Source organism: Callithrix jacchus, chromosome 9 (genome assembly GCF_049354715.1).
Source record: "Callithrix jacchus isolate 240 chromosome 9, calJac240_pri, whole genome shotgun sequence".
NCBI classification, from domain to species: domain Eukaryota; kingdom Metazoa; phylum Chordata; class Mammalia; order Primates; family Cebidae; genus Callithrix; species Callithrix jacchus.
Window position 1 is genome coordinate 19050222 of NC_133510.1, and position 12029 is coordinate 19062250.

Genomic DNA, 12029 nt, shown 5'->3' on the forward strand with positions numbered 1-12029 from the left:
GCTCTTCACATGTACCCCAAAACCTAAAATGCAATAAAAAATATATATATTTAAAAAATAGTTATAACAAAGAAACATTTCCTTAGAAAAATAGACCCTTTCATTATCTTTAATACAAAGCAAAGAAGATTTTTTTAAAAAACAAGAAAGATAGGGAGAAATAAGATTTCCTCAGTTGGGAACCTTATAAGGTCATCTATAATAACATTATTGAAAAAGAGATAGAGTTCATCTATTTAATCATGTTTCTTCAGAAAACACCAACCTTATGTCATCAGAAATAAGAAAGTAGCAATTACACTTTTAAAGCTGTCTTCTAACCTCAGCTGTGATTAAAATTCTTTTCTAGCTCCTGTTAAAACCTTGCCTTCTGCATGTTAATTTCCCCTTGTGCGGCCAGTAGTTCACAACGGGAACAACATGAAGGAAATATTAAATACACTGAAATAAGAAAGAGAGGAAAGAAGAAACGGAAGGGAGGGATTGGAAGGAAATAAAATGCTTCCAGAAAGAAAGCAGATGTGCCTATTTCTTGGGGGCCGTATGAACAGAATAGACAAACAGCAGCATCCTGGGAGTCAGGTGCGTGGGCTCCACACTCTCACTGATGAGTCTGATTATCTGTGTGGTCTCTGGCAGGTGTGTTCATTTTCCTGGGTTGTAATGACTTCCTCTGTAAAGTGAGGGGCTAGACTAGGGGGATCTCAGTTACCTCCCAATGTCATCTGTTCATTGAGTGTAGCTGGCAGCTAGTCTCTGTTTTCCAACTTGAGCCGCGGGATGTGGACCACTGTTCACAGTGGGCACCTCCTTCCAGTTGTGACTTCATTGTCGACTTAACCACAGACTCCCTGCTAACCGTGAGCAAAATACATTCTTTTTAGTTCATTACTTTCTTATGTCTAGAAGGCTATCTCTAACTTTCTTGTGTACCTCTTTTATTTGTTTTATTTTTAAGGTGTCCGTACAGTCAGTTAGGGGAGATAAATACGAGTGGAAAAATAATAGCTGTCTCATTTGTAAAGTTATTCTTTCTACTCACTCCAAAGGAACTAATTTCTAGCTTTTGGGCTCATTGCTGAAAACTTCCAATGAACATTATTTTACGTAGTGGGAAAAGGAACAGTCGAATTTTCTCATCTTTCTTTGGAGGCAAAGAGGCGGATAAGCTGGAGAAGGCAAATGCAAATCCGATGCCCGTGGATAGTATCTTGACAGCAGCTCCAGATTTTAAAATTAACTCAAAGGCAGGTTTTAAACGCTGGCTTGCCTTTGGAGTCTGAGCTTTAGGTGACATTTAAGTCTATGTCTGTGTTAGAGGAAGAGACATTTGCATGAGTAGACATTTGTGCCTGGAAGGGATTCAAATGAAACGTAGGTAACAGAATATCAACTGCTCATAATGTTCTAATCCAACATCCTGTAGTTTCTAAGCAGGCATTTACAGAGTTAATACTTACTAGAGAATCAAGGCTCAACTTTTTTCTTGTACATCTCGATATTGCAAACCCTGGTAGTTTTAATTAGTGGCCTTTTAATCTCTGGAACAAAGCCAATGGCCTGTTCCCTTGGACAAATTTCTTAACAACCTGGCACTGCATGGCTTTGTCTAGCCTGCTTGTGGGAGCTCTTGCACCCCAGGCTGTCATAAAGAGTTACACAGGTTATATCTGCATGAAGGAACCAGCTGAAGAGACCGGTGGGCACTGAGATCAGTTCTTCTTCCATATGCCAAATCAGTGTCCTGACGTGAGCTACATTCACCTAGAAAGGGCTTTTTCCCTAGCGCACACAAAGGCCCATTGTTTCGCCGGATCCTATCCTACCTTCAGTCTCCATTTCCTTCCTTGTCTCATGCCCTAGGACAACCTGGGGCTCAGGAGGGCTGGCTCTGTGGATATTGCAACCTTCCTACTGCAGGTCTTGACACTGGACTAAGGGACAAGAGACCTGGCTCATGTCTGAGCTCCTCTGTGTGATCTCAGGCAAGCTGCTATCTCCTCCCATGACTCAGTTTCTTCATAGGTATAAAGAGGAAAATGTCACCTCATCAAAGTTAGATGGTACAGAGGTGACAAACAGTTGGGGTTCAAGCCTCTGTTTGCCACACATTCATTACCTATGTATCCTTGCCCAAGTTATATAAACACTTTATGCCTCAATTTTCTTAATCTATAAACTAAAGCTAATAATGGTACCTACCTATATCTCTAGTTCTTACCAAAAAGCCTACAAAGTAAGTGCCATTATTTCTTCCACTTGACATATTTAATAAATTGAAGCCTAGAATAAGACAAGTAACTTACCTAAGATGACACAGAGGAGCTCAGACAAGAACCAGGTTTCTGCCTCTTAGTCTAGTGCCAAAACCAGTGCATGCTTAAATAAATAGATATAGATATGCTGGTATGGATAATACAGATATAGATATAGATATCCATATGTACACGTGTGTGCTGGTTTATGTATATATGTGTATATGTATCTGTATGCACACATATAGGTGTTTGCATGTGTGTGTATATGTACCTTTATATATGCATATACACATATGTGCACACAGTGCTTAAAACAGTGCCTAGCCTATAATACTAAGATTATTAAGTACCTGATGCTCGGTAGGTACTCAATAAATGCTACCTATTGTTATTATCTGTAGAGAAAGTTTCTGCCTGCTAACAATCCCTCCTGTGCTGGGAGTTCGTGGTTTGAACAGACTAGAGCCCAGTGTGGTCACCCTTGGCTTCTTGAGCATTATCTGCATTCTGAACTGGGGCCTGAGGACAGCTTGCTCACAGGGCACAGAAAGGAGCAGAACCGTCAGTGAACTGATTGGTAAATATAGCAATCATCCAATGGGTTGGCTGCACGGGGCGTGTCAGTCTGTATATGTTTGTGTGTGTTGGAGTTAGTGGTATGCAAGCTTATTTTCACTGGAACTCATATTTTCTAGCCCTTCCAAGAACTCTTTCTAATGCTTCATGGGAACGCTGGACAGAGGATCTTTAAAGTAAAAACACAGTGGCTAATTCCCTTTCTTCAGTTTTTCTGAACCACTGAGTAGAGAGAGGAATATTTTGAAGGAAACGTGGAGATTAGGATGAACCTTTTTTACCCCCATCCTGCTTTGTACCTATCGGTGGAAGGTGAGGGCTGGTGTTGGGGGCAGGAAGATGAATGAAGTGACATTTGCAGGGTCTCCCAGCCTTAGATTCTGAAGGCAGGTGTGTAGGAGGTGAGTTCTGGAGGGGGATTTCATCACATGTTGCTCTTAGGCATGGCTAGCCTGGATGAGTCCGAGTTAGGCGTAAGGAGACCTGGGTTCCCAAGACCAAATCCTTGGGAAGGCTGCACCTTGAGTCCATAGGCATTTACTTCCCAGACATTCCCTGCCCCTTACTACTAGTAAAAGTGGTAAATGGAGGGTGTGGCCAGATGGCTCTTCTAATGCCTAATGCCACTCCAAGTCCCCTAAGAGAGTTAAAGCCTAAAATGACTTCTATACTCAATGGAAGAAATTGTGTGATGGAGACAGTTCTAGCTTTCCAGCTGGCTTTCTAGCCATGAACCTGTGTCCTGTGTCCTTTCTCCAGCAGGTCAGGGAAAGCGCAAAAAGCAGGCTTTACATTGACGGCCCAGTGCTAATGGGTAGGAGCACGTCAGCCATGGGACTCCCTGGGAAACTCACCACACTTTGGATTATAGGGGTCACCTGGCCGTGTCTTGTACCCAGTTGGAGACTTCACTCACAGATGTCACTCTAGGGCTACTGAAAGTAGAAGAAATCAGAAAATACAAAATTTCTAACTATTCACATTAGTGTGTTTTTTGTTTTCTTATTTATATTCACAGTCATAAAAGAAAATGAGGTTAAGAACCTTTCCACATGGAAAAGCCAAGGAACCAAAAAGTTCAGTTACTTCCCTGAGCTCACAAGTCAGTGACAAGACTTGCCCATCTTTCCCATCTCCCTGTCTTTAAAGTAAAAACATAGTGGCTCTAACTATGTTATGTTAGTTTCCCATCTTTCCCATCTCCCTGTCTCTAACCCAGGGATAATTCTCTGGATTGCATTGCCTGTCAGAATTTCTCAGTTCTTACAGTGTAAATTTCAGCCTTAAGCTCTACCTACAACTTGCCATTTTCTTCCAAAGCATTCAAGATGTTCTTCAGCATCCAGACCCTCCCCCAAATGAAGGAAGCCACAGTGAAAACACCACTCGGTTGAGGGGTTGCCAAACAAACCTCAATTCCCATAATTCAGTTCTCAGGTCCCAGTTTTCTACTACGCCTAACAGATCCACTCCAAAGTTCTCAGAGTCCACAGTGACCAAAAGCATCTGTATATTCTGAAACATGCAAATCAACCCTGTTTTTCACCCTCATCTCAGCATTTGGTGGAGGGCTCAAGAGTCAGCTGGCTGGTGAGTGGACATGGCTTAGCAGATGAATGGAAGAGTTGAATTCCTCTCAAGATTTGTAGAATTTGATCTGAAATATGAAATACCAGCATGTGTGATGAAAGGGATAGCCTATAAGGTATTCTACTGACCAAAGATGGAATTAATGGCAATGCTGTATCTATGTCAGACCCAGGTAATAAAACTTTATGGGTTCCTCCCCGTGAAATATTTTGTTTATGTCACATGGATCTCATCGAATGTTTTTTTCTCTTTTCTTCACTTCCCCTCCCCGCCGGTTTCCCTGCCCTCTTTGTCTCCTGTGGCCTATTCCCTTTGGAAACGCATTAGTTACCTAGGAAACCTTAATGTCATTTTTTTATGAGTGGAGTTTGGTGCAGCATAAAGTTAATTTATAGGGTGGTTAGGAATTCATATCATGATTGGTGAAATAGGAGACTTTATTATGATTTCTATATCTACCTGTGTGGTAGGAATACATACTTTCCCTCTATCATTATGGGTAATTTCATGAAACATAATTATGAATATGTATGCCACGTCACAAAATGAGTTGATTCACTGTTGTTCAATGTAATTCATTATATTGTTCAATGTAAGCCCTAGAACATAATTAGCAATAACAACAAACCAATAGTATATCCAGGCAATCTGTTAAGAGTTGAAGGATATGGTGGAATTTCCTTTTAAATGATGAGGTGGTTCTGGGTGAGAGGCAAAGAATGAATAAGACGAGACTTTGAAATTCTTCAATTCTGTCTTTCATGCACGTTGAGGTCCACGTTAGGAAGCTATATAAATTCTAAACACGTCCACTACTTCATTCTGCTAATTTCTTGCTGTATTTGTCCAAAGGGGAAAATATGCATCCATAAAATTATATTACTGCAATGTGTATGGATGGCACACAAGTAATAATACACAGGCCATTCCAGAACCAAGCTTCTTTCTACAGACAGTCATTCCCCCCGTGGTGTGACGGTGTTTTCAGTGTAAGGACTATCAGATTGGGATTGGCATTCACACGGTACCAGGCACTGTGTCGACTGTTTTAAATTCATTCATTCCTTTGGTCTTCATATTACTTCTATGAGATTGTGTTGTTTTCACCAACTCGAGATGGTTCTGAGAAGTTAAGAAACCTGTCCAAAACCACATAGCTCCTGGGTGAAGAAGGCAGAGGGGAACCTGCTTTTCTCAGACACCAAAATCTACTCTGGCAGTGAATTCTAGGTCCGTTATTATGTTTTTGTTTCTCATTATTCCGAGTTTCCTCAGTTATTAAACGTGGAATGAGGACGCAAGATGATAGAAGTTGATCTCTGATGTCTGTGTTCTGTTTAGAGCACAGCAAAGCTGTGCTTTCTTAAGATGATAGAAATTTGGGGGAAGACCTGGGCTTGCTGAATAAATGTAAACAAGCCACTCCATTTCTGTGGACAACTGGATCCAATTTGAAAGAAAAGAATAACATCTCACAGATGACTCCAGGTCATCTGAGAGGAATTGCTACGGGGCTTGACAGCCTGTGTTATTAGCTGTTAGTTAATAATGCTGTTGCCAGTATATGTATAGTAATGGGTGGGCAGGCAGGAATCTTTCAAGTGCGGAGGCGCCAAGGTAGCATGCAGACGCCTTTCCTGACCCTTAAGCTCCAGTCCCTGTGCAAACACCTTTTGCATTCACTTTAATTGTTTGAAAAATGGAGACTTCCAGACTCCAATCAGCTCTAGCAGCTGTCTGGGAGGATGGGGGTGGGATGGATGGGGTAGGGCAGGACCTCCCCACAGCGCCCTCCAGCAGCAGAAGATGCAACTTGCAAATGCTTTAGGATCAGTGAAAAATGTGGCATTTATTTCAGTGATCTCAAAAGAGAGAGAAAGAAAAGCAATGGAAGAGGACAAACATTCAAGGCTAGCTACCTGATCATGGGGCGGGGGTAACCAAGCTTGTCTTTGACACAGACAGGGTCCTAGGAGGCCATTCGGTCCAATTCTCTCATTACCTAGGTCAACATGTCACAATGAATTAACCACATACTGTCACTGCACAGGGCCCCCTCCCTCACCACATGCCGAGACCCCACCACGGCACACAGTCCACTGAGCTCAAACAGAGGAGAGAAGTGCTCTTTTTCACGAGGTAAAGGCAAAATTCAATCCCACGTTCCCGTTTCTGTTCGGTGTTCCAACCACAGAGTGGTGCTATTGCAAAAGATAAGGGTAACCAGAAGGCGTGCTGTGGAAATTTGCTTTAGGAATGAGTTTTAAAGGGGGTTTTCAAAAACAAGATCTGGTTCCTGCTCTCAGAAATCACTTTCAGGAGTCAGGGACTTAGGCTCAGAGGCAGCAGGGAGAAAAAGAAAGTTCAGCAACCTAAAAATATAGTCGACAGATGGACAGCCAAAGTCAACTTGGAGAGGGGCAATTGCCTAGTGAATCCTAAAAGATCTCATCCTGGATGCTTCCTTAACCAGGGCTGTCTTTGGGGCACGAGCTCGCAACCTAGCCAGCTAACTTTCCAGTCCTGATCTTTGTTTTTGCTACCCATACCACTACGGTCTTTCTATAGAAAAGAAAAATCTCTATTTAGAAACACGGGTTTACTTAGAAGTCACAATATTCTGCAGCTTAAAAATGGCTCTACATTGCATATAATAATCTTTTTATTCTATCTTTTCAAAAATACACCTTTCTAATTCTTTTTTTCTGCCCACCCTGTTCATTTAGCACCTTGCCACTTTCTTGAAAGCCGCTACAGAGATCTGGGGGTTGGTGTCACTCCCCAGTCTTTAGAGGCAAGATATCTTCAGGTCTGAAGTCTAAAGAAAAACAGTAAAGGAAAAGGCACTTGGCGGTGCTCAAAGGAGGCTGCTTGAAAGACGCCCAGAAAAGGGCTGAGGCTCTCCCTTTGGGAAACCAGTGTCTGAGGAAAAGTGCATTTTTCACCCTCTGCTCCTGTCTGGGTCTCTCCCTCTTCCTCTCTCCTTCCCTCCTTCCCTCCTCCCCTCTCCCCACAAAGACACAGCACATATTTGGCAAGATTAAGGTGTCACCTCTCATATTACAAGGCCTGTTGATTGCAAGCAAAGACGGACCCACCAGCTCAGGACAAAACCCCCCTGGAGCTGGAAACAATACAACTCTTCCTGGGATCCCCGAAAGTCTTGGCAAAGTGAGGCTGCCAGCCAGTGCAAGGCATCTGCAGAACAAATCCAAGTCCTAAAGGCACTGCTTGCTGCCTTTTCTTTTTCTTCGTTTCTTCTGATTTTTCAAGTTTGTTTGCCCCCCTTCCCCTTCTCCCTCCAGACTGCCAGGGACCTGGGAGCTGCCTGCAGATCAGTCCGCACATGTATTTAACCCCTTCCGTGCTGCAGCAGGAGCCAACCACCTCTTTCCTTGCAATCTTCAGGTTCCCGGAGGACCTGGAGCTTGAGAAAAGAACTCCACCAGTGGATCTGAAACTGGGGCCTGAATCCCTCCTTTGACAAGGGCGAGAAGCTGGAGGAGGGGGGCAAGTGCGGGAAGTGGGGGAGGGCAGGGAGGCGGGCCAGATGAGAGGGAGAAAAGCAGAACCCGACAGAGCACGCCCAATCCAAACCTTCATGGTGCTGTGTGTCGGGGTGGAGGGAACGAGTCGGCAGCCTCGTCTGGCCCAGAGGAAGACGTCGACATTTTGGCACGAGGGGAGACACTGAAGGAGGACCCTGCCCTTGCGAGGAACCGCAGGAGGTGACGCCCCTGGGCCTCAGCGGGCGCTTCCGGCCGTTTTCGATGTGGCAACCCCCATCAGCCAGGATAATGATGAGGCAGGTACAATCTATCTAGTACGCAGCCCCCAGACTCCCCTTCCCTTCCCATCTCCCCATCAAAGCCCCAGCTTCTCCTTGCGTCCGGTTGGTCCTGAACCGGTGGGTGCAGTTCTGCTGTTTGACCAAAATCTCAAACAATTCCAAGGTATTTTGAACCTGGGCCCTAACCGAAACATGGAGTGGCTTGCTTATTAGACACCTCGAACGACAGGGCAGGGAGGAAACGGGATACTCGCTCCCCTCCCCAGTCGCGCGTGAGTCAAAAGGTCCTGGCAGGAGATGATGTGAGGAGTGGCTGAAGTGGCCAGGAGGAAGGGATGAGGAGCTTCGAGAGAAGGTCCACCACGCAAGGACTCGGGCAGGGGGCAAGAGGGCAAAACTCCGCTCCAGGGTTCTCGATTTCTCGTTGATCCCTAAGTGATATTTCCCCCCCACTTCTCTCGATGGCAAATGGGCGAAAGCAAGATGACTTAACTTGGTAAATTTAGAGAGAACGGCTCGGAGCAAGTGGGGTCTAACGGGCAGCTAAAATTATCTCCAAATAAGAGATTTTGCCCCCTCCCCCTATCCTTTCTTCGAATGAATCCACCGGTGGGGAAGTGAGCGTCATTACTTTCTGGGCGCCACGAAGAGGTCTGTTTGTTGCTCGCCTTTCCTGCCTCTCGCCCTGTCCCCGGGTGCAGACTGGTGGGTGCTGGGCGAGTGATTAACTGCAGGGCCCCATCCTAGTTTGGAAGAAAGGGGTTTAGAAGCTGGAAGCTGGGTGACATGGGAGGCTGTGATCCATCCCCTTCTCCCTTCCACACTCCAGCTCCCGCAAACAAGCGCGCCCGCACACACACACACACAGCCCCTCCCTAGTCCCTCGGACCACCCGCTCCCACACCCTCTACCTTGACCTCCCTTGACCGCCGGTACAGCGTCCTGGGCGCGGGTCCCCTGGAGCGGCGAGTTCGCCGGGGAGCGATTGTCCTAGGGCGTGTTCGTGTTGTGGGGTGGGGGGGAGGAGTGGCGGGTGGGCTTGGTAGGGGGTGGGGAGAGACCGAGAGCTGGAAGGGTCTAAGGTTTGGAGGAGGAGTTTACGCCTCAGACCTGATCCGCCAGAGGAAAGGCACAGGAGAAGGTCCTAATGCCTTGTAAAAGAAAAAAAGATCAGAAAGAAAAATTTCAAGAAAAGAACAACTAAGAAAGGCTGAAGACACTAACATGTAACCTGTTACGGTAAATTTAATGTTTCGGTTTTTTCCTGGATCTCTAAAAAAGAACATAAGGGTGGGGGTTACTGAAGAATACTACTGATTTGGAAGTTTTTGTGGCTGTTGCTGTTTTGTTTTGTTTTGCTTTGTTTTTCAAAAGGGACTAGGAGAAATGACCCCTTCCCCGCCACGGGTCCCGAAGCGAGGTCCGAGGGGCGCTTGGGCACCGGCGTACTCGGCGCTGCGCGGGCCGGGCGGGGGCGGGCGGCGCGGCGCGGAAGGGGTTAAGGCGCTGAGCGCGGAGCCATCTGGCCGGGTTGGCTGGTTATAACCGCGCAGATTATGTTCACGGGACTCAGAGTTGAAGCTCCTCTCCCTACCGAACAGCTCTGCGCACCGCCCCGCGACACAGCCCGGCGCAACTACTTTCTTCTTTCTCCTTTCTTTCTGCCTCTCCATTTTCCCCTGCTGGGTAGTGGCTGCGGCGGGGTGGGGGAGACTTTGAATGACCGAGCTCGCGTCCACCTTTCTCTTCATGTCGACGTCCCTGGAAACGGTCACACGGATGCCATGGTTACTTTTGCCACGGTAAGGGGAGGCGGAGGGCACGTTGGGTGGGCAGGTCTGGGGGCGAGGGGCCGTGTGGGGAGCGATTTTCCAGTGAACCGGCGCGCGGGCCCCAACTCCGCACCCCGCCCCACCCCCATCGCGCCGCGCTCACTTACTCACTTTCCCGGGCTTGTGCCTTCCCCAAAGTTTGCGCTGGGATCTGCCCAGGCCGAGGCACAACCACAGCCATCCCCTACACACACAGACACACACGCGCTCGCGCGCGCACATACACACACACACACACACAGACACGGACACTTACGGACACTTCTCCACCTCCTCTCCTCCCCTCTTGTCCCTCGGCTGCCCTAGAAGCCTCCCTCAGTCTGGGAAAGCGATCAGGTTTAAGGGACCTGGATTGGAAAGGGTGGGGAGAGGCGAGGGGAAACGGGGACGACGGAAGGGCAGGAAAGAAACGCAACAGAATCAACCATCCACCACCCGCAGCCAATCCGTCAGCTTCTCGGAGAAAGCTCCCCGCGCATCCTATAACAAAAGGGGGTGGCAGACAGGAACCCCGAGCGGGGAGGTGCGACTGCAGCTCCCCTGCACACGCCCTGCACCCTGCCTGCCACTGCGCCTGATTCTCAGCTCGCCCCGGCACCTCCCGGGCCGGGGCGTAGGCTGGGGGAGGGGACGCGCAGCTCAGGACTCGGAACGTCGCATTCCAGTTTGGGGAGTTGGGACTCACCGCCCCACGCCGCGTACCTGCGTCGGAGTCCCCCGAAAGGTTTTTTTCAGAAAAGACCTCGCGCGGCGGGCTCCTCTTGGCCAGCGCCCACCCGGTGGCCACCCCACCTTGGGCCTTTGCGCAGATGTTGGAGCTCCGTGCGCAGCCCGCACCTTTGGGACCCCGTCAGGGAGCCGCGGCCACCCGGGCCCGGCCATCTCTGGGGATCTCCTCACGGTTTCGTCGAGCCTGTTCTCGGACTTTCAGCTGTGGCGTGGGAAGCTGGGAGACCCGGGCACCCGCGCAGCCAGCCAGGTCGGAGTTTAAAGGTCCCACGACGGACCGAACTGCCCCATTTTCCCAGAGCTTTACTCGGTGGTGGACGCTCCTGATGAAATTTGGGACGCTTGGGAGTTGAAGGTTAGGGAGAGGAGGCGCGAGGGCCGAGGGGATGGGCTAGGGGAGTAGGATTCTGCTTGTTGCTCTCGGCTGGAGTCAGTCCGCGTCCAGGAGGCGCTGCTTCTTTGCGGGACTTTGGCTGCTGCGTGCGTTTGTTTGTTGCCTGCGCTTCCGATGCACTGCACTGAGACCTCTGCGTCGAACCGTGTGGGGGCCGTGGATCCTTTTTTCTGGAATTGAGGCTCCGGTGGGATTCCCGGTGGGGGAAACACCGAAGAGATCGTCTGGCGTTGGCCTCTGGCGGCGGGCGGCAGGTTCTGAGTCCGAATGGAGGCCGCTCCCGGGAGCGCCGGGCTCAGAGCTAGAGAGCTCGGGAGACTGTGCGCCTGTGGACTTGTTTATGTGTGTGAAGAGGTGGGGGCGGGGGCCTGCTGAGAGGGGAGGGGAGCCTGGAAGGAGTGGGTGTTTGTCCTGGAGCCTGATGTTTGTAACTTATCTGATTATGTAGTGTACTGAGGGACCTGCTTTTTAATAAAGAGATGCCGGCTCCTACCCCGCAAATCAGCGAGAGCGAGGAAAACATGGAAGCGCTCTGTCCTAAACGTCAGGATGGGAGAAAGTTGTAACATAGAAGGGACTTTTTCAGCGGTCTTGTTTCCACAACACTCAGAAGTTCTCCAGCATACTCAGCCTGCCTCCCCCCTGCCCTCAATTCCTTCCTGACACGTCTCACAGAGAACGCTGAGAGGTAGAATGTAGAGGATAAAACACAACCGCCTCTGCCTTGGGGGCAAACACAGACTTGGGTATGGCGTTGGGAGTTAACGGGGTTGGAAAATAAAGCAGGCTCCCTCCGTCCGTCCGGTGAACAGTGTTGAAGGAAGGTAGGAAGTCTGGGGTGTTTCCCCTAGGGAGTGTGT

General features: G+C 48.4%; 1 protein-coding gene across 3 annotated transcripts in view; it reads left to right on the forward strand.

The window, feature by feature from the left end:
• The first annotated feature begins 6253 nt into the window (after positions 1-6253).
• The window catches only part of NTF3 (neurotrophin 3), a 67740-nt gene continuing 61964 nt past the window's right edge, over positions 6254-12029 (forward strand). The window contains exon 1 of one of the 3 annotated variants that reach the window (XM_002752241.6): positions 6254-10016. In XM_002752241.6, the coding sequence (XP_002752287.2) occupies positions 9771-10016 (246 nt within the window). In that variant the 5' untranslated portion in view covers positions 6254-9770. Of the gene's footprint in view, positions 10017-10903; positions 11026-12029 lie in introns of those variants that run through there. The other 2 variants (XM_009003455.5, XM_035255483.2) reach the window with 2 other exon arrangements.